This window comes from Conger conger, chromosome 1 (assembly GCF_963514075.1).
Source record: "Conger conger chromosome 1, fConCon1.1, whole genome shotgun sequence".
Classification (NCBI taxonomy): domain Eukaryota; kingdom Metazoa; phylum Chordata; class Actinopteri; order Anguilliformes; family Congridae; genus Conger; species Conger conger.
Window position 1 is genome coordinate 26,064,576 of NC_083760.1, and position 22,730 is coordinate 26,087,305.

General features: G+C 39.7%; 1 protein-coding gene across 1 annotated transcript; it reads right to left on the reverse strand.

Annotated features, from left to right (window-relative positions):
- Positions 1–3,198: 3,198 nt before the first annotated feature.
- Positions 3,199–15,765, reverse strand: LOC133139432 (14-3-3 protein beta/alpha-1-like). Its single transcript, XM_061258974.1, has 6 exons — positions 15,608–15,765; positions 13,529–13,914; positions 6,334–6,454; positions 5,101–5,261; positions 4,504–4,599; positions 3,199–4,190 (listed from the first exon to the last, which is right to left on the reverse strand). Exons 2-6 carry the CDS (start codon positions 13,856–13,858, stop codon positions 4,131–4,133), a joined length of 768 nt encoding a protein of 255 aa, XP_061114958.1. The 5' UTR covers positions 13,859–13,914; positions 15,608–15,765; the 3' UTR covers positions 3,199–4,130.
- Between the last annotated feature and the right edge of the window lie 6,965 nt (positions 15,766–22,730).

The following is a 22,730-nucleotide window of genomic DNA, read 5'->3' on the forward strand; positions in this document are numbered from 1 at the left end:
GTGGCTTTGCATTTATTTCAGTTTTATTATTTTTAGTTTAATTTTATTATTTTTATTCATTTTATAATTTTGTATGTTTATGCCTCTGTGAAGCACTTTGTGAACTTGTTCCTGAAAAGCTATATAAATTAACTTGGACATGGATGTTTTCTATGAATTCCCTGAAAAAGAATAGGCAATGTCATGGCAACTGATCCAAATATATGAACTTTTTATTGTATTGTTTTTCAGTTTTATTATTGTTTTTCAAATCACTACAGACTCACTGCAAACAATGTTATCTCCTAAAGTGCAAAAATGTGTTTGGTACCAAAAAAAAAAATAGAAATAGAATAAAGAGAAAAATATGTATGCCCCTCCTCGTCCCACCTCATCCCTTGTATTTGACATCAAACAAACTAAAAATACACACAAAAAACATGTTCTGAGTGCTGGTATGAAAGGTTCAAAGTTACATAGTCTCCTCAAGAACCCATGTAATGCCAATGGCTTTTCAATCTTCTCTTCTCTTTCTTTGTGATACAGATCTCAAACAGTGGTTTTTCACCCATAAGAAAAAATACATGAAAGAATGATTTTAGCCTATCAGTGTATCCAAATTAACAGTTATTATTGCTACTAATAGTAGTTCTAACTTCTAAGAGGTAGTTGGCAGTTCTTAACCAAAACATTGTCAAAATACACTCACTGAACATTTAATTAGCAACACCTGTACACCTGCTTACTCATGCAATAATATAATAAGCCAATCCTGTTGCAGCAGTGCAGTGTTTAAAATCATGAAGATATGGGTCAGGAGCTTCAGTTAATGTTCACATCAACCATCAGAATGGGGAAAATGTGATCGTGATTTTGACTGTGGCATGATTGTTGGTACCAGACGGGCTGGTTTGAGTATTTCTGTAACTGCCGATCTCCTGGGATTTTCAAGCACAAGTCTCTAGTTTACTCAGAATGGTGCGAAAAACAAAAAAAACATCCAGTGAGCAGCAGTTCTGCGGTAACTCAGATAACCACTCTGTACAATTGTGGTGAGCAGAAGGGTACTGCAGAACACGTCAAACCTTCAGGCGGATGGGCTACAACAGCAAAAGACCACGTCGGGTTCCACTTCTGTCAGCCAAGAACAGAAAGCTGAGAAAGCAGTGGGCACAGGCTCACCAAAACTGGACAGTTGAAGACTGGAAAAAATGTAGCCTGGTCTGATGAATCTCGATTTCTGCTGAGACATACAGATGGTAGGGTCAGAAATTACCACCAACAGCATGAATCCACGGACCCAACCTGCCTTGTGTGAATAGTCCAGGCTGGTAACAGTGGTGTAATGATGTGGGGAATATTTTCTTGGCACACTTTGAGCCCATTAATACCAATCAATATCTTGAATGCCTTCTTGGCCACAATGTATCCATCTTCTAATGGCTACTTCCAGCATGATAATGCACCATTTCACAAAGCAAAAGTCATCTCAAACTGTTTTCATAAACAATTGGCCTTCCCACTTACCAAATCTGAATCCAATAGAACACCTTTGAGATGTGGTTGAACAGGAGATTCACAGCATGAATGTGCAGCTGGACAAATCTGCAGAAACTGCATGATGCAATCATGTCAGCATGGAACAGAATCCCAAAGGAATGTTTTCAACAACTTGTGGAATCCATGCCACAAAGAACTGAGGCTGCTTTGATAGCAAAGAGAGGCCCTACCTAGTATTAGTATAGTGTTCCTAATAAAGTGAGTAAAACACACTGAAGACATGGAAAATCATGAAATTAGCTACCAAAAAGAGGGAAAATGCTACTTGGTAATGTTTTAGGCTACCTGGGTCATCACACATTTTGAAATTTGGATAAACTGATAAAGACAGCCAATGATAAGCAGGCTTATTGATCTTTGATAACATGCAACCTAACGTTACGTTTATCCGATTATCTGTTCGTTATTAGCTATTATTAGCTATTGCTGTTATCATGCTTAACTTCTTATCCGTTTCAACAATCACGCTTTTGGCTCTTCTAAAATTCTGATCTCATGCTTCTTCCTCTTTCTGATACATGATATCAGTTTCCTTTTCCTGTCTTGTGAGAGCCTTTCCACTGAGAGCAAGAAGCCTCTCAGTAGACAGGCTGCAGATATAACCTTCTCAATTTTGTTGCTGGAAGCGCACAGCCACATTCAAATTGTGGAACAGAAAGTAACCAAAGTTTATGGTCTATGGTACAGACAGCTCTTTGGTAGATGCATCAGTTGGTTCCTGCATCCCCCAGTCAGATGTACTCGCAAATTTGGGCCGATTGTAGCCTGCTCCTGGCTCAAATCCCAGCCAAGTCTGGCTTAATTACAGTTGCCGGACTCAAGTCTTTCTGTTCCAGCACGGCAAATTTGACAGCTCTACACTGAGGATCTCTTCAACTGCAGACTATTCATCTGCATAGAGGAAGTCTGCAGGAGCAGGCAGTCTGCATGTCATTTATGTACAGCAGGAAAATGAGAGGCCCAAGAATACATCCCTGTGGGACCCCACAGCCAATCTCAGGTCTGACAGTGTTCCATTAATATCAAACTGCTCTAGTTCTGTTTGGACACAATCCAATTTACAGATGAGTGGTTAAAACCCAATGGCTTTTCATTTACAGGTGGGATGCTGTAATCTATCTAATCAAATGCTTTTTTCAGATCTAGTAACACCATTCCACTTTAGTTACTACTATTCACCTCCTACAGATCAGAGCTCAAAAGTAAAGCAATTTCTCCACTGAATCTTTCTTCTTCAGAAAGTACCACTTCAGTCCTGTATACAAGTCATAGGAGGTAAACTAAAATGCACGAAAATCTAAGCCATTTAAATTACTTCTAAGACCTTGGTTGCCTAAAAACGTCCCACACGTAAACAAATACCGATTTAACATCTTTACTTTGTATGAAATATTTTAAACTGCATACATTTGATTTGCAATGGAAATGTTGGCAGTTGGCAGGGAAATAAGTCTTAACCCTTCATGCTTGTTAGATACAACTGCAAGTTCAATGAAGGAAGATGGAATATGGGTAAAAAGTACTGGCAAGAAATAATGGAAAATATGTCTAGCTAATAATAATGCCCATGGCATAGGATTAAACATTTCTAGATTTTCACAAAACCCTACCACACACATACCATACACACCCCAGAATAAATTAACAACATTGCACAGCTTGGTTTATAAAATGTAATCATTTTTATTCATGTCACACAGGCATTAAGTAGGGCACTGGACATTTTCACTTATTGGCTTATTGGGGAGTACAATCAATGATTAGCAAAACACAATAGTGGTCCAAATCTCCAAAATGACACCCACTGCATTAACCAGACACCCCCTTACATGTGCATAAGCCTGCATTGAAAAGTATTAGATCCAACACTTAGACCTGATGAGCACAACATCACTTCCCTCTCCAGTGTAGGACATGTAATATTAAGATTATTATTTGTATTTTTTTGTCATTTTCATTTTGGTCTTCAGAAAGTCCCCCAACCCTGTTCATTTAGGCAAGTTACAATGTCAGAGACTGGCTGTGTGACACCAACACCCTCCCTCCACTGCAGTACCAAACAGCCAGCACGCACAGGGTCACTGCAGGCTAGGGGACTATTACAGCAGCTGGTACCATGCAGCGTTGTGCAGAAAGAACACAGAAAATTGTCTGAGAAACACGTTAATTTAAATCCGTTTAACACAAGGAAACCCTCACTATGATGGTGTGCCAACCGCTCACATTTGAAATTTTAAGTGCGATTTGTCACACTATGTTAACGCCCTGCAATGCCACATTAATATTCAAATCGTATTTTAAATGGGAAATTGACATCAATATAAAGTGAAGCTCTTAATACTTTTCTACAGCAGAAAGTACGCATATGGAAGGCCAGGACAAACACAAATGAAGGAATGGAGGTTTTTTTTGTTCCCAATTTCTTTTCAAAAGCTGAAAAACTAAACTGCTGAATTTCCATGTATTCAGTACTGATACATTTTCATTGCTAGAAGTTTCTTATGTATATGTGGAGCAATAAGGAATGGATAAGTGTAAAAAGGTTTTGTAAATTCTTTCCCCGTTTTTCCATTTGGGAGGAGTCTGTGCGTCTAGCTCTTGACGGGCTCTTGACCTTCACCTTCGTCTGCTGCGGTGTCTGATGTCCATAACTGCAATTTAAAGGTAAAACAGGTAAGATTTTTGTGTTAAAACATTGTACATCCCTTCCTATCATTGAAAAAGGCTCACTAGCACTTCCAAAAAGTTGACAGACTGACACTCTACGAAAACATTGCATTGCCGTACAATAATAATTCATTTATCGTTTCTGTCCTCAAAAGCCTCAAATTCAAAAAATAATTTGCACCCCAACATGCTTTACTGCCAACAGAGGAAATTCAACTTGTATCTTTACAAAGACAAAAGAAGGGCGAATTACAGGTAACAGGTCCAGAAGCAGCTGGAGGGAAACGCAAAACTTACTGTAAGGTTATCCCTTAGCAGCTGCATAATGAGAGTACTGTCTTTGTATGAATCTTCATTCAGTTTATCCAGCTCAGAGATGGCATCATCAAAGGCCTGTGACAAATAAAACAGGTACAGTGCATGACCGGGTGAGGTTCCGAAAACAGGTAACTCATTCAATCTTGCCATTAAGGGTCACAAGCATTTTGGCTGCACTCTCAATCCAACCATCAAATCCTCCCCATCTTGATGAGTCTCATTAAGCAGAGAAATTAGCATTGTAGCCTGATGCATACGTCAGAAAGCCATTGTAGCGTAGTGCATGTAGAATAGCGCATACAGCAAAAATAGTGTGCCGTTACGGTATAAACGGTTAGCATCATGGTACATAGAGCATAACGGCTTGACATTAAAATGGGGCATGGAGCAAAGTCAGTACTGTAGCATAGCGCATAGAGCAGAGACAGTTGGCAGTGACAGCAGAAAATGTTTTGCCTGTGAAATGTTGAGCACAGAATTATGGACAGTGTTGAACACTGCATTACAGACAGTATCGTGCACGTTGCTAGTCCGGCACGCCGCAGTTTGACGGACAGATGCAGCGGAATGACTGACCGTTTTGGCAAGAGCACAGGCTTGTTCGGGGGAGTTGAGAATCTCGTAGTAGAAGACGGAGAAGTTCAGCGCCAGGCCCAACCGGATTGGGTGCGTGGGCTGCATTGCCTTCGCACCCTCTTTAGCCTGCTCGTACGCCTTTTGAGAGTTTTCTATAGTCTCTATTGCACACAAAAGCAAATACAAAAACAAAAAACAGGCAATATTTAGTCATCACTGCACACCACCTGGAACAGTATTCACTACCAGAAACTTCTACCACACAATGTAATTATCCAAAAAACATCATCAATTAATGGAATCACAGGTGGACTCCAATCAAGTTATAGACACATCATGGATAATTAAAGCAAACGGGATACACATGACCAGAAATTGGAGTGCCCCAGCAAAAGGTCTGAATACTTTCAGTTTTTGATTTTTAATAAATTTGCAGAAATAACAATAAAAATACAATTTTCACTTCTACAATAAAATCTGCAATAAAGTGTGCAAAACGTGAAGGGGTCTGAAGCCACTAACTTAAAAATACTACTTTGTTTGATGAAGAAAAATGTTGTGGTAAAGTATACTCTACCCTGAAATATTGTTGGCTATGTTGTACTTTTTCAAGCTAAACTGTGCAGCCATTGCATACGGTTTTATCCGTTAAATGAAAACATTCTTGTTGTGGAGAAACCCTACTCTTCTTTCTCAGGATCTTTCTTCTAATTATTAGATTGCATATCAATGAATCTCAGTATCTCCTAAAAATCGCGGTAATTTCAAGTGCCAACATCGTAATACCATTTAGATAAAATATTGCTCAGCCCAATTACCCCACTTTCAAATAGAACCTATTGACCCCCTCATATTTTGAATAACTTCATCTAATACTACACATGTGCAACAGATTGAAGTGACAGGTCAAAGGGGGTAATAACAGGAGTGGTAATGGCACATATATCCGTAGTGCTAAGGACTAAGGCTGGACGGAACAACAATGAAAGCTACGAGAAATCAAAGAACCAGCACATTGAAGGCGCCCATTCAATAATTTAATGTAATGTAATGTAATTTAACAGAGTAGAACCCTCAGAGATATGAAACTCAGAAACCGAACAGGGTATGGAATCGGAGATATAACATTACTGCACTACATTACATTACATTACATTAGGCACCATTATCTTTGCACGCCCAAATAGTGCATTCAAATTTAGACTAGGGTCCGAAAATGCTTCTAACACTCACCTTTCCTCTCGTCTCCAGCAACTTCAGCAAGGTACCTGTAGTAGTCTCCCTTCATCTTGTAATAGAAGACTTTGCACTCGGCGGGGGTAGAGTAGGGAATTAAATAGTCGTCCAGCAATGTCTGAGGAAAGAGGAGTTAAGAATTAAGATTCTGCATAAATGTGGGATAAGTTACGCCCTTATTTGCCAATAATGTGCACATAGGACAAGCAATCTACGATCCTGTAGGTTTTCATTCAAACCCTAACAAAGCACATCTCATTCAAAAGCTAGAGATTATGACAAGTTGTCGCAAGCTGTCGTGAATGGCCCCAGGTCACATAGTACACGGGGGGAACTAAAGCCGTATGAGCAAATCATTTTAAAACGTAACTTTGTAGTCGCGACGGTACAACCTTAAAAAATGTTTTACTTGCAAGCCCATATAGGGATCATGTTGGCGAATGCAAAGTTCAGGGACTAGAGTTGGGAAAATGTCCCACAAATTTCACAGTGCTGTGGCAAACCATGTAATTATATCTTACTGGAAATGGAGAAGCCTGGATGTGGAAATCTGGCAGCGACATTTACTTTTCACATACACGCTCAGAGCAGTGAACCAGTATCAGGGCTGTGCGGAAAGGATATATTTAGCCTGCAAAGTCATTGGAAAGTGGGCTACACTGGGGACACGCATCAAGTGTGTTAGATAGACTTTGCCCCAGATCCAGTCTGAAGAGTAGGCCAGGATGCTGCTCTCTCTAATATAGCACACTGTGGCAGCATTTAATGAGGACAGTTGCTTGCTCCATTCCATGACATTTAATGAATATACATATACACTTGAGGTAAAAAAAAAAAAAAAAAAAGTATGAAAAAAAAGAGCCAATGGCATTACATGGAGAGCAGGAACAAACGTGTAAGGCCAATATACTGCACACATCAGATTAATAGAAAAATTAAATAGGGGCGGCATTTGCTCAGGAGGTGAGAGAGGTCGTCTGGCAGTGGGAAGGCTGCCAGTTCAATCCCCCACCCCGGGTGTGTCAAAGTGTCTCTGAACAAGACACCCAACTCCCAATAGCTCCCGACGAGCTGGTCAGTGTCTTGCATGGCACCCCATCGCCGTTGGCATGTGAGTGTAGGTTTCCAAATGTGCCATAAAATGTATTCACACAAAGCATAAATAAGTTGCGAAAACATAAATGAATTATTGTTGCACTTCATAACACTAGAATTTTTTTCAGTTTGGGTATGACAGATTTTGGCAATTTCAGTTCCACACTTTAAAATAACAGATATAATTTACCCTTAACCATTTAGACATCTGCCTGATATACTTCCACTGTATGAACTCAATCACAGAAAGGAAGAATTGCAAAACTCTGCTGTATCAATGTTTTCCCCTACCTCGATTGTACATTTAAATAGCCAAATAGCCACCTAGTTAGCCCACCCATTTCATATCCAAAACAAGTTAATCCATTGTGCAATTTGAAGTAGCCGAGCTAAAGCGTTGTGGTGTCTAGCTCGCTTCCATTCGGCACCCCTGCTAGTAAATTATAGCCGTTACACACGCTGCATAGTGCACGCAATTAGTAGTTGACGGTCATACTGTCACCATATCGCAGTAGAAGCATATTCCTAGACAATAGATTTGATAAGCATACATCAATAAATGGATGACTAGGTTGCTTATGCTACGGCCGCACGGACACCGTAAACATAGAAGCCAACACCGGGGTTGTAAAACGGAAAGTTTCATTTACAAAAACACGAAGAATATTTTTTTCACTGCAACCAGTTTTAAAACGTGACTAATTGTGATAAAGAAAGTTTCATTAAAAAATAACGTGCAAATTGTTTCTAAAGGCAGTTTCAGAGCGGCCTACACAAATGCGCTGTGCCTGGAAGAGCGCTTCTGGTATAATTGACAAGCCGCGACTTGTTTTGCTTTCGCAACACTAGCCTAACACTGGAACTGTACGGGATGCGTAGGGCTCGCTGTGCGAAGCTCACTCCCATTCAGCCCCCACGCTAGTGGATGGTAGCAGGCACACACTACGCAGCCTGTGTAACCTCTATAATTCACTACCCGATTGGAAGCAAGCTCCACAACAAAAACCCTATGCGTCCAAAGCAATTCCAGCCTAAGGATTCACTAAAAAAATCTGGAGCAGCCCTACCCGATACCTTAATTTTGATTGGTGCATACGCGTGTCTTCTTCTACCCATCGTACAAACATTTGTATTTGTGTCCACAGCATGAGCATTGTAGTTTGCAATTCGTGGTTTTCATTTTGTGAAACCGCTTTTGCGATGTGTAAACACGTGAGTTTTGTGGTTGCGAAAACAGATGCGAGTTGTGAAACTAATTCGCAACCAATTAGCTCCATAGGAAACCATTGCTTAAAAATTACTTGAAAATGTCTAAGGAGGTACTCTCTAGGAAAACAGGAATTGGATTCAGCCATTCAAGAAGATGACTGTAATGGTACTCCACCCATTCAAACATACCTTTGCCGTATAAGGCTTTTGCCTGGCGAGTCACTAATGTAGCTGCTCCCGAAGGGGCTTACGCTAACATTTTCCCCAATGATCACGTGGTCCGAAAGTTGAAGGAGTAGCACACTAATGCACCCCAATTCATACATTCCTAAATTATTTAGTCAGTTCACACACATTATCAGTTCAGCAGCAAATGCTCCTAAAATGGGAGCACTGTAGTGTAGAGCCCTGTCCTTTTGTCACATTCGGCCTGCGCTTAAACCTTTGTGAAATACTTCATTCATTATGCATGTGAAGGTGGGGCACGTAGCGAAAAGAAAACCTCAAAGCAGCCTTACTTAAAGATCGGCACCAAAACACGTAAATGATAAACGGACAGAATTTATATAGCGCGTTCGTAGAGTTGATGCTTCTCATTCACACATTCACACACATGAACTCACACTTAAACGGCAATTGGCTGCCATGCGAGACACCAACCAGCTCTGAAAGAGCAATTGGAGGTTAGGTGTCTTGCTCGCTCAGGGACACTTCGACACACCCAGGGAGGGGATTAAACTGGCAATCATCTGTCTGCCAGACCACTGCCCTTACCATCTAACATGACCCCCACATTTTCAAATATTTGAATTTTGACAGTAAATTGCGTAATAAAGTATTAGAATTATGTTGCAGACACTCATTGCTCTGAAAATGTTGCTCATGTAGATGAATGCAGTTATGCTTTCTTTCATTGCAAGTCACTCTGCACAATAACCTCTAAATTTACCTCTCGCTAAATTAATGTGTGCGATCAAATCTTAACTTCAAGCACAGGTCATGAGGAACTTAAAGGCTGTAAAAATCCATGCATACCTTTCCGCAAGCACAGTGCCAGCTCAGTTAAGGTGCGGCTTCCCCAAGGGAAGAAAAATTGATGTGCTTCCTTATACCCCTTTCACACGGATGCAACGACTCGGGAATGTCCTGTGTTTGCTATTGCTGTGTTTGCTATCACTGTGAAAGGGTCAACCCAGGTTTTCCCACCCGGGAGAGCGACCCTGACCCTGATACTCATTGGATATGACCAGAGAGGCTAGTATGACGTTAATGGTGCTTGGTACAAAAGTTTAGTTCTTAATCGTTTTAATTTTAAATCAGTTGTGCCATTCTATATTTCAAGAAAATAATTTTGCAACATATGGTTTCACTACCTTTCTAGTATTTGGCCTCTCGTATTTGGAAACTGGGCTGCTCCAAATAAATAAAAGTAAATAGAATAATAATTGTGGGAGATCTATTAATAAAAAATATATATATACAATAAATTATATATCAATGTAATCGCTTGGCTCAGGCCATGGGTGACGTTTTGCCCTGTGTGGTCTTCGGGGGAAAAAACACTTGAGACATTTTGACTTCATTAAATTATCAAGTTAACAAATTAAAGTTCAATTGATTTTTAGGCTCCGAAGGCCTTTGTCCCAGCACTGCAATTTCATCCAAGCACATTTCATCCGGAGCACATTTCTAAAATGTTTTACTTTAATAAGTCATCAAACAGGAAGTGGTATCATACAGAAGCTTCTGAAGGACCCCCAAGCTATGGTAAAAGGTTAATAAGTCTCTGTTAATAATTTACCATTTTTACTCACTGGTACAATATAATGGCTTCAGAAAGTATTCAGACACCTTCACTTTTTGCACAATTTATTGTGTTGTAGATTTAATTTAAGTTAATGTACATTACAACATAATTAACATAAGCTTTTTTAGAAAATTTTTAGAAAATTATATCTGAATGTATGTCCATTACACACAACATTAGAGAATCCAACACTTAGCTTTTTGTAAATATAATTCCTATTAACCATTAAGAATTAATAAATGTTTTACAAGTACAGTTTTCACATTTTAAGGGAAGAGAGCGTAGCCAGGTTCAGGGCCTACAAGAATTCTGACCCATCAGCTAGAGAGGAGTGTCTTTCAAAAAATAGAGCAAAGAATTAATATGGAACAGCGAAGTAAAAAGAGCAGTTTTTTTAAAAGAATCTGCTACAATAACACTTATCACACTGTAAATCATACCATACTGGTCTATTTTTGCCAGAAAAATCAGTAGGCCATTATTTACAGTCCCCTCCAACAGTATTGCAACAGCAAGGTCAATTCCATTGTTTTTGCAATAGTTTGAGGTCAAAAGATGTACATGAGATGACAGATCCAAATCTCAGCTTTGGATTCCTGGTATTTTTATCTAGATTTGTGACAAAAGGTGATATGTTCTAACTTGTTTATCAGACCACCCAATAGTTAGATGAGAAAAAGTATTGGAACATGTGACTGACAGGTGTTTCTCGCCCAGATGTGTCCTGTTATATTGATTGGTTAGGAAATAAATAGCTCATGCTGTGGACACACAAATACAAATGTTTGTACGATGGGTAGAAAAGATAAACCAACATGAAGACCAGAGAGCTGTCTTTGGGAGAAAAGCAAGTCATTTTGAAGTTTAGGAAAGAGGATAAATCGATCAAAGCCATTGCACAACTATTGGGGATAGCTTGTACAACAACAATATCCTGAAAAAGAAAGAAATCGCAGGTATACTGAGTAACAGACAAGAAAGTTGACCAATTAAAACTACAGCCGTTGATGACAGAAACATTTTGAGAGCTGTGACGAAAAGCCCCCAAGACATCAGTCAGTGACATCACAAACATTCTGTACAGGGCAGGCTATGCCACAAGATGCAAACCACTGATCAGTAGTAAGAATCAGAAGGCAAGATTACAATTTGCAAAGAAGTACAGAGATGAGCCACAAAAGTTCTGGAACAATGTTTTATGGACTGATTAGACCAAGATTAACCTCTACCAAAGTGATGGTAAGGTTGGAGAAAGAAGGGATCTGCTCATCATCCAAAACAGCTCATCTGTGAAGCACGGTGGAGGAAGTGTCATGGCTTGGACTTAGTCTGGAATACAGTGTCCAATTTCTACAAATTACTTACCAACATTAGTTAATAGGCTAACTTTATATTTACTTTTAGCGATGGTAAACTAGTGACCTTCAGCGATGATGCAGTTCGCTTTCAGTCGCAGCAGGAAATTTTAGGCTGCGCAAAGCATTTTCTCTCAGCAACAAGGACATTGTGTTTCAATTAATACATTTGTTTCTAGTAAAAATAAATTGTCTATAGCTACATATATGCATTTATAAATGTAGTTGACTGAAAAAGCCTAATTCTTTAATGCATCCAGCAAAGTAGAAACAATGAAATGCTGTTTCATTAATACAATGGCCAAATTAAGTCTGGACTCCAAAATATACACCCTAAGGGTAAACATGACTGAAGTTTAATTGGAAAGTAAGTTTATTTCTTCAAGCTCAGGTTGACAATACTGTTGGATAGCCCAATAATAATATTAAATAAGAAATATTAAAATGTGAAAAAAATAAATAAATAAAAATAAAATAACGTTTTCCGGTTTCGGTTGAATGTCCATTTCCATTAAACAGTTAATCGATTAACCATGCCCATCCCTATTACATTACAACGTTAAAGGAGCAACATGGTGGTTGAGTGTGACCACTTGCCAGTTGTCTTTAGGCAACAACAAAACAAGTGTGCATCATTTTTGTATTATTCAGTCATTTAAATGTATTTTAAAAACATATTTTTCTTAAGCCTAAATTTCCCACTATAAGAGTTCACCCTAACTGTCTGGGTGTGGTAATGAGAACTGTCAATTAGCTATGATTAACAGACCATGCTGCCACTTTCCACACATTGTTTTTTTGTTACCATAGCCATCTCCATGATGCGTGCTCATCTTGGGAAACTGAATTTTCACAAGCTAGCTAACTTAGTACATGAACTATCGATAGCTAAGATAAGGACGCTGACTTATCCAATGATCATTTTTGCAAGCTACCGAGCTAGCCAAGTTGAGACAAAAGCACAACTAACGTCCTTATGAGAACAAATTAGCTAGCTAACGTTATCAATAGTCACCTTATGAAACCAAACTAGCTAGCTAGATAACGCTAAATGAATAAAACCAGAAATAGTCTAGTAGCCCTTAAAAGACTCTAATTTAAGTGAACCTAACGTTAGTGAAATATTTGTATTGTCTTGCCTGGAGGCCAGCAGCGTAAACTTTGAGGTCACAAGTTATAGGGGAGGGATAAGGAGAGTGGTTATCCTCGTGTGAGGCACTACAAAAGGAACACTCAACCGGTTGTAAATAGGACGATAAATTTAAAATGCTTATTTCTCCAAAACTTTCCCCAATGCCCTCTTGTGCAAATTGCATATAAAAACCCAGGAAAGTGTGACCAACCACCATGTTACTCCTTTAATAAAATATGTTCTGTTTAAATTATTAGCTTGTTATACTGCCACTAACACTGGATTTTTTGTCAAAATGCCGCTCTTTGCTTCCTCTGAGCCTCATTATTGGCTCGAACATGGAAAGTCTGGGAATTCTTTTACGGATTGCTATAGTATTCTCATAGAAAAATGTGCCTACTCGTCGGAGGTAAAATTATTGTATACTATACTGGATACTACTGTGCAGACCAGTATACAGTGTACACAGTACATACTAACGCAGTATGTAGTATGTTGTTTTGAACACAGCCTGGGTTTTACTTTAAAATGTTGGGATGCAAAACGCTTATTTGGTGCGCGTAGTGGCAAGTGCGTTGGCTTGCTATAACTTACCAGTACTTCTTTACAGATTTTCTTCAGCTCAGTTTCCACCTTATTGCGGTATTCCTTGATTCCATTCTTGTTGTCCTCGTCGCTCTTCTGCTCCATGCTGGATATCACCCTCCAGGAGGACCGGCGTGCTCCAACCACGTTCTTGTAGGCGACAGACAGCAGGTTCCTCTCTTCGTTGGACAGCAGGTTCATTTCTTCATCTTCTTTGGGCAGGTTTTCTTTAAAGGATTTCCCTTTCTCCTCTGTTAATGTCTTCATTATGAGGGCCATATCCTCGTAGCGCTCAGCCTGCTCCGCTAACTTGGCCTTATCAACATCAGAAGACGCCATTCCTGGTTCCTTGCCTCGTTTATTTTGCGTTAGGTAATGTACTCTTTAAAGCAAACCTGTGGAAAACAGACAACATTAACTGTGATGCACGTTGTCATAAGTGCTTACTGTTGCAGTTCATTTTGATTTCAACTTGTCTTTAAGTAGCTATACCTGTCTTAATACAAAGCTATAAAAAGCTAGCTCAACAATAGTCAAATAGAGGATAACATTAGCTACAGTGAGCACCATAATTAATTGAACAGTGATGTATTTTTTGTTATTTTGCTTCTGTACTCTAGTGGTTTGAAGGATACAGTTTGAAAGGATACAATGATGAGGTTGAAGTGCAGACGTATATTCATCCATGAACCACCATTAGAGAACTTTTTGTACATGGCCTCATTCTGTCTGCAGTCACATCCTCGGTGAAGACAAGTAAGCCCATTCCACTGGCAGCCATACAGGCCCTAGCCATAATACCCCCTCCACCATGTTTCATAGATGCTTTGGATCATTTCCTTTTTTTCTTCACACTTTCCTCTTTACATCACTCTGGTGCATGTTAATCTTTGTCTCATCAGTCCACAAGACTTTGTTCCAAAACTAGTGCTTTTTCAACAAACTAATCTTGCCTTTCTGTCCTTCAGGTTTATCAGTGGTTTGCATCTTGTCTTCCTCATATTGTCACACCCAATAATAATCTCCAAAGGCAATTGCAAAGTCTAGAATCCGGTCAACGACATCAACAATTTACTAACGACACAAATGAATGCCTAACGAAACACATCTGTGAAGCCAATTGAACAAATACTTGTAGTACCTTAAAATGTGGGTACAAAAGGTGCTGCCATTTCGAAACGGTACGGATGAAAATACCCTCAAATAGCTGACAGTCTGGACTTCAACTTGTCCAATGAATTATGGTGCTCACTGCATGTCAATTTGCTACCAACAACATAACCTTGGTTAAACGTTCTTGCATGTTAGTGGAATGAATTACACCATTTTAATGTAGCCTACCTTTAGTCTAACCTACCATTGGATAGCATTAAACCTTAACGAAGAGTAGCTAATAAGAGCCTAAAGTAAAATTAACAACAACCCATCAATCTGTTTATCCACGTTACGTCTCATTGGCCTTTCGCTGTTCGATTAATCACCAAAGTTAGCCCAATAACTAAGGTTAGCTTAACTGCTGCTGCCGAATAAATTAGGTAATTACTCAACATGGTTGAGCTGCATGGCTAACAAGGCAGCCAGTCTAGATATTAGCCAAGTTAATAAGTAATGCTTCCAACAATAGTGAAAAGAAGCGAAAAATGCTGTTCCAAACACCAGTCTACGTTATCAAGCTGACTGCAAAGTTAGCTATGTTAGCAAGACTTCCCAATTGACCCATAGAAATTACCCATTCTTCATTCTTCTTTCATACGGTATAGGTTATATATAACGTTTCCATTATTTTCTTTGAAAATGGAGCTATGCCTAAAACAGCATCATATACCACAAAATAAAAGCGCGACCGCGGGGTGTGCTCGTTTCAGCAAAGAACAAAGCATTTTTATTTTGTAGCTAGCTACCAATGACAAGATGGATGCAGCAAAAGTGCCGCGATGTAACTGTTAAGTTATCCCTTTCGCAGTGGCAGATCTGTTCCATTCCTTCCAGAAAACAAAGCATTAAAGCCCTAGTTTAAAAAAATGACACAAATCAGACACTATGTTTTACACGAAATTCGAAGATCAGACCTTATGAAAAGCGACTTACTTGACGTTCCAGAATACGTTCAGCTCCTCCGAATTGATCTGCCGTGAGCTTGGATGGAGGGAGGTGCAAAAAAAAAAAGTAGTATACCTTCTCAACCAAGTATGATAGAAAAGGCGTTACCAGTTTAACTTGATCCCCAATAAGAACGTCAATTTTGATCTGGTCAACCGTCATAGTTCAGAATATTAACCAGTGAAAGCTTAGCGCGGGGAGTGAAGGCGGGCCTTGTGGGACAGGTTTAGCTGGCCTGTCGACTGGCGCTGGGCGACGGGGTTTCTACCAATGAGAACGAGGGAGAAACACCATTGCTATGGTTATCTTGCCCCCCCTAACAACACCGATGACTAGTAGCCACTGTAGCATCAATTGAGTTCAGTTATCCACACGACTTGTCTGTCTGATGTAGACAAAGAAGTTGTGGAACATCGTCTGTGCTTACCAAGTTCTAGGTTTAATCTAAGGCCACAGTCAGCCGAGTCAGTGACCTCGCTTGCTTTGTAACGTTAGAGTAAATACGACGTTAATTACGATTGTTCGTAGTCAAATCAGCGATTGTATGTGCTACATATACAGGTCATCACCATACAGATTTTGAGTATCTTTTCCCCTGAGTTTTATTGTCCTATTTTAAACATTTTTGGCACAGGCTCGAGGCTGTGTCGTATACCTCATATGACACTTGAAATTGCGTGTATCTTATTTTCCTTGCTCTGATTTCCTTGTGAATTTCAGAGCGTTAATAGACACGACCTTCCTAAATGCATTCCTGTCCATCCATACCCATCTTGCAGACCTTATTATACTGTAGTCTATTGTATTGGTTTTAAACCATTCTGGTCCTTGCTCTGTTTAGTGGCGAATTGGCTTGTTTCAATGGTTCAGGCTCTGTTGCTGCATGTATTTTCCAAATATCCAGTTTAATACTCTAAATAAGGAATAACATTGTAAGGTGGCAAGACCCAATGCACCCCATGATGCAGTCTCCACACCCTCTGCACTTAAGAAGTTTACCAATTTTAGTTGAATGTGATGTGCTATTTTTACCTTCCCCCCACCCGCACTTACATTTGAAACTGAAATTATGCCCTTGTGGACACCATTGGCAAGTGATTTCATATACTGTCTCCTGTAAGTGTGCCAGTACCATACCCAAAGTTTGGGCTGGATTCAATCAAAGTCAACTTTGAAAATGTAATTCAACTTTAAAAAAATAATTAACTTGACACTTTGTTTCTCAAAGTTAGTTTAATTAACCCAGGCGTTAGTGTTTTATGTGTGTGAATATGAATATAATTAATTAAGATTATTAACAGAAAAAATTGTATTGATATGTGATATAGTGTAGGCGTTTGCAAAATTATAAGACATACAGGAATAAAACTACATTTTAAATTGTTGTTGAACTGTAGCCTTCTCATAAAAGAAGCAGCAGCTTCTCCTCAGCCATTCCCAGAAGTGTCAGTAAAAGCGTATGCGGGTGTGGCACAGCCAGGCTGTGAAAGCAAACCTGTATGGTTTGTTTCAACATGCAAATAGAGCCCTCCAGAGTTTCAGCGTTCCTGTTGAGTCATGCTTGATTACGTCATCAATGACAAAACCAGTTATCCAATTACAGGACCTTTTCTAACCCCAGTTTTTAAACATTTCAACTCTGTAGGAAATGCTGCTGAAGAGACCTGATAAAAGTTCTTGTTTATTTAGTGTCATCAAAACTGGGGCAACGTGTCCATTTGCATGTACTATGTCAGTCTGGGAATGAGGCATGCTGTTTTGAACAGAAGTTGTATATTATAGGAGAATAATTATTTCTCTCCATGTGGCAACATTGTGACCCTTCCTCTCACACTTGACAATTCCCTGTCAAACCTCAAAAATAGTTTTACAGATCATGGAATATCCAATTGCCAATTATTTTAGGTTATGGTCCATTATTGTCCCCAATGGCACATGGGTAGAGTTGGGCCATAAAAAATAGGCACTCCCTGCCGCATGTGCAGACTCTGTCCATATATTTAATTTAGTTTTTTTTGCCAAAGGCCAATGGATTCATTACATTGCAATCTGCAATGCAATATGGTTTGTGATTTAGCTGGCACAGCTCAAGGTGAGCACTCCATGTGTAAAGGAGAGGTTTGTCCTTGAAACAATTGTTTTCAAATCTTAATAACGGATAATTGAAAGGCGGGTGTGTGTGATGTGAGTATTATTTTTCCTCAGGTCAAGGCGATCAATCATTTATTGCTCCACTCTTTGCTTTTTCTATGGAAAAGTGTCTGCTAAAACTTTAACTTTGCATGTCTGTAAACCTCTCAAAATATAACGGTTTATGACTCACAAGACACTTGATTATTCCTTCCTTTTAACTAATCAGGCTTGATGTTTCAGATGAGTGTTGCAGACTTTGTGAAAGACTACTTGCATTGAGTGAATAAAAAATAAAGTGCTTTCAGTGCAGTGGACATTTTAAAGCAGAACCTCATCCAATTACAGGGTTACTGTATTGTATTGATCACTCTACTGTAAATCAAATCAAAAGTTGTAGTTGTCTGCATATTGTTTGCATATGTGCATCAGGAAAGCTCTGCTATGTGTCACCACTACATGGGCCATAATTCCTTCCTTACATTGTTGTAATGCTAGTTGTGCCATGGACTACAGTGTGTGTATGAGATGACATGGTATTTAAATAAACTGCTCTTATTTGGAAAAATGCTATCAGTGCTAGCTGATGCAGCTGTGTATTATTGCTTTTCAGTTCCTTGTCCATGTACTCAGGCTCCAAAGGATTTGGAATTACATTATGCGATGTATAGCTTTTCTTGAAAGTAATTAAAGAAATTGTGCTAACCATGTTTCACTGGCTTGGCAATGTAACATGCAAGCTGGTTAGTTAAATGCAGCATCTTGTTTTCTTCCCTGTTCCTGTGGGTGGGTGGGGGATTGGCTGGGGACTGTGTATAAAATAATTCCCCACCCATTCTGTGCTCTAATAAAAGTGCTTTGCTTTTCTAGAATTGCTGGTTCGTGAGAATGGGTGTGGCTGCCCTGGTGAGTCATTTCACATGATTTCAGCATAGGATATAATAACTAGAAGATTAGTATTACTTCATTGTTTAATATTTTTGACCATACTATTGGTGGACGAACCATCAACCATTGATTTTGTTCCCTTTAAATTATAGTTATTGTATGTTTCAGGCTAGCTTTGAGGCTTTTATGTGTAGTCAGTGAACACATGCAGTGACCTTGCAGGAACATCTAATCCAAAGTGGATTTGAATTGTCTGCTTGATTAGTTTAAATGATCGATTGACCAATTTGACTAGTCGATTGACGGAATTCAGTCATCTGTAGGTGTCAGTCTGAATCTTCATATGGCTTTTACACTCTTAGTTCCAAACAGCATGTGGCACAGTATTGGCACAGGTGGTACTGGTCCCGGTATTTTTGTTCTATGATCCCCCATTGCCGGTTAGAATTTTGGTTATCAGGGGAAGAGCCCACAGTATCAAGCAGCCAATGACAGCACATCAAATCTAGGGTCACCTCTCTGACGACACATTCAGGCTTTGATGTATAAAACTCCTATCTGACACAATGAGATCCTGTGTAGACCTTTCATTTTTATGAGCAATAGTTGCCTAACCATGTTGAACATTGTAAATAACATGGAAGCACACTGCTTTTGAATGCAAGGACCAATGTGCAGCTAGTAAGGATCTCTGGTCATTTTCTGACTGCCACATAAACTCACTTTATTAGGTTGCTATTAGGCTTATTTTTTTGACTTATGCTGTTGTAGCCTATCCACTTAGAGGTTTGACACATTGTATATTCAGAGATGCTCTTCTGCATACCGATGTTGTAATGTGTGGTTACTTGCATTACTCTCACCTTCCTGTCAACTTCAACCAGTCTGGCCCTTCTCCTCTGATCTCAGGATATTTTTGCCTGCAGAACTGCTACTCACTGGATGTTTTTTGTTTTTCGCTGATGTACAGGTCTACATAATAAAGTGGTTACTGAGTGTTTCCATCGAAGCCCAGCAAGACTGCTTGTACATCCTGAATGGCCACAGATCCACAGCTGAACCACTTGTAATTACCCATAGGGCCTCAGTACCAGAAGGACACCCTGGACATGCGCAGGACAGAGGTCTCCATCTTCCCTATCAGGGTTTCTGTGCTCCTGGCCACTTCCTCCAATAGCCTTCACACCCTTTGTTTCAAGCCCATGTCAGTGAAGCAAGCGTACAGTAACATACAAAAGAGAATAAGAAGACAAGCCAATTTACCCACCGAGCCTCACCATTTACCTGCAGTCTAGAGTACACCCATATACCACATATAAAATAGGGTGTATAGTACATACAGTGGTGTGAAAAAGTGTTTGTTTGTTTTCCTGATTTCTTATTTTTTTCCATGTTTGTCACACTTAAATGTTTCAGATCATCAAACAAATTTAAATATTAAACACAAGTAAACACAAAATGCAGTTTTTAAATGAAGGTTTTTATTATTAAGGGAGAAAAAAAATCCAAACCTACATGGCCATGTGTGAAAAAGTGATTGCCCCCCCTGTTAAAACATAACTTAACTGTGGTTTATCAAACCTGAGTTCAATTTCTCTAGCCGCACCCAGGCCTGATTACTGCCACACCTGTTCTCAATCAACAAATCACTTAAATAGGACCTGCCTGACAAAGTGAAGTAGACCAAATGATCCTCAAAAGCTAGACATCATGCCGAGATCTAAAAAAATTCAGGAACAAATGAGAAAGAAAGTAATTGAAATCTATCAGTCTGGAAAAGGTTATAAAGCCATTTCTAAAGCTTTGGGACTCCAGCGAACCACATGGAACGGTGGTGAACCGTTCCAGGAGTGGCCGGCTGACCAAATTACCCCAAGAGCGCAGCGATGACTCATCCAAGAGGTCACAAAAGACCCCACAACAACATCCAAAGAACTGCAGGCCTCACTTGCCTCAGTTAAGGTCAGTATTCATGACTCCACCATAAGAAAGAGACTGGGCAAAAATGGCCTGCATCGCAGAGTTCCAAGACAAAAAGCACTGCTGAGCAAAAAGAAGAAGAAGGCTCGTCTCAATTTTGCCAGAAAACATCTTGATGTTCCCCAAGACTTTTGGGAAAATACTCTGTGGTCTGACGAGACAAAAGTTGAACTTTTTGTAAGGTGTGTGTCCCATTACATCTGGCGTAAAAATAACACCGCATTTCAGAAAAAGAACATCATACCAACAGTAAAATATGGTGGTGGTAGTGTGATGGTCTGGGGCTGTTTTGCTGCTTCAGGACCTGGAAGACTTGCTGTGATAAATGGAACCATGAATTCTGCTGTCGACCAAAAAATCCTGAAGGAGAATGTCCGGCCATCTGTCCGTGACCGCAAGCTGAAACGAACTTGGGTTCTGCAGCAGGACAATGATCCAAAACACAACAGCAAGTCCACCTCTGAATGGCTGAAGAAAAACAAAATGAAGACTTTGGAGTGGCCTAGTCAAAGTCCTGACCTGAATCCTATTGAGATGCTGTGGCATGATCTTAAAAAGGCGCTTCATGCTCGAAAACCCTCCAATGTGGCTGAATTACAACAATTCTGCAAAGATGAGTGGGCCAAAATTCCTCCAAGAGACTTCCTGTAAGAGACTCATTGCAAGTTATCGTAAACTCTTGATTGCAGTTGTTGCTGCTAAGGGTGGCCCAACCAGTTATTAGGTTTAGGGGGCAATCACTTTTTCACACAGGGCCATGTAGGTTTGGATTTTTTTTCTCCCTTAATAATAAAAACCTTCATTTAAAAACTGCATTTTGTGTTTACTTGTGTCTTTGACTAATATTTAAATTTGTTTGATGATCTGAAACATTTAAGTGTGACAAACATGCAAAACAATAAGAAATCAGGAAGGGGGCAAACACTTTTTCACACCACTGTATGTAAAAGGTGTGTTCATGTTTTGTTACTCAATGTGAACCTCATACCCTCATGTACAGTATAACATTTCCAGCACAGCTGTCCATCATACAGCATCTCAATTAATGTTAAGAGTGTGAAATGTGAAGTATATTGCAGAGCGTAATGGTGGCAGTGTAGTGTGATTGTTGGGGAACCGTGTTTGTAATTCAAAGATTCAGGTTCAGTATCCTGCAGCTGCCTTTATACCCTTGAGCAGGGTAATGTCAAATTCTTCAGTGAAATATCCAGCTGTGTAAATGGATTCTATGTAAAATGTAATCTGTTTAGGTTGCTCTTGGTAATGGCTTCTGCTAAATGCCTCCACATTGGTCACCATGGTATAGGTGTGAATGGGGTATGAGGGCTTCAACATATTTATTTTTAACAGCAGGGTGTAGCCTTCATTTGACTGTATTTTGCTCTGAAAATGAGGTGTGGTCAGCTGAGGCTGACTCACTTGGAAGGCCGGTGAGAGAGGCAACATGGAGTTCTGATCAGCTGACAGGCACGTGACTCATCAAGGCGGATCTTTCCCCTCTGCTTCTTTCTGTCCTAGAAATGCCCTACCTCTTTGTCAGCAGACAGTGCTGCAGCAATGGATTTTGGGAAGGAAATTTGGGCTTATGAAAACACAGTCAATATTTACCGTAGGTCTTCCTTTTTTCTCCTAGAGTAGCTCAAATTCTTATTCATGTATATTCTCACAAATGGAAAATGATCTAATGTAGTCCTTATTGCAATCCAATGACTAATAAATAGAGAGGTTAATACAGAGATTGTTTCAGCTAACATTACATGTCATTTGGCTGATGCTTACAGTTCATTTTTGACTAAGAAGGAGACAATCCTCCCCTGGAGCAATGCAGGGTTAAGGGCCTTGCTCAAGGGCCTTACGGCTGTGCGGATCTTATTGTGGCTACACCGGGATTAGAGCCACCAACTTTGCGTGTCCCAGTCATTTACCTGAACCACTACGCTACAGGCTGCCCTACAGCTAAATCACCTACACATGATTAATCAAAGATAAATGCACTGTGTTGTAATTATTAGGCTATTAATAACCCTCCCACACACAAACAGTATGTGCAATAAATCTGTAAATCTGTAGACCCATATTGCACTCTATGGCTGTGTTTGTCCTGACCAACCAC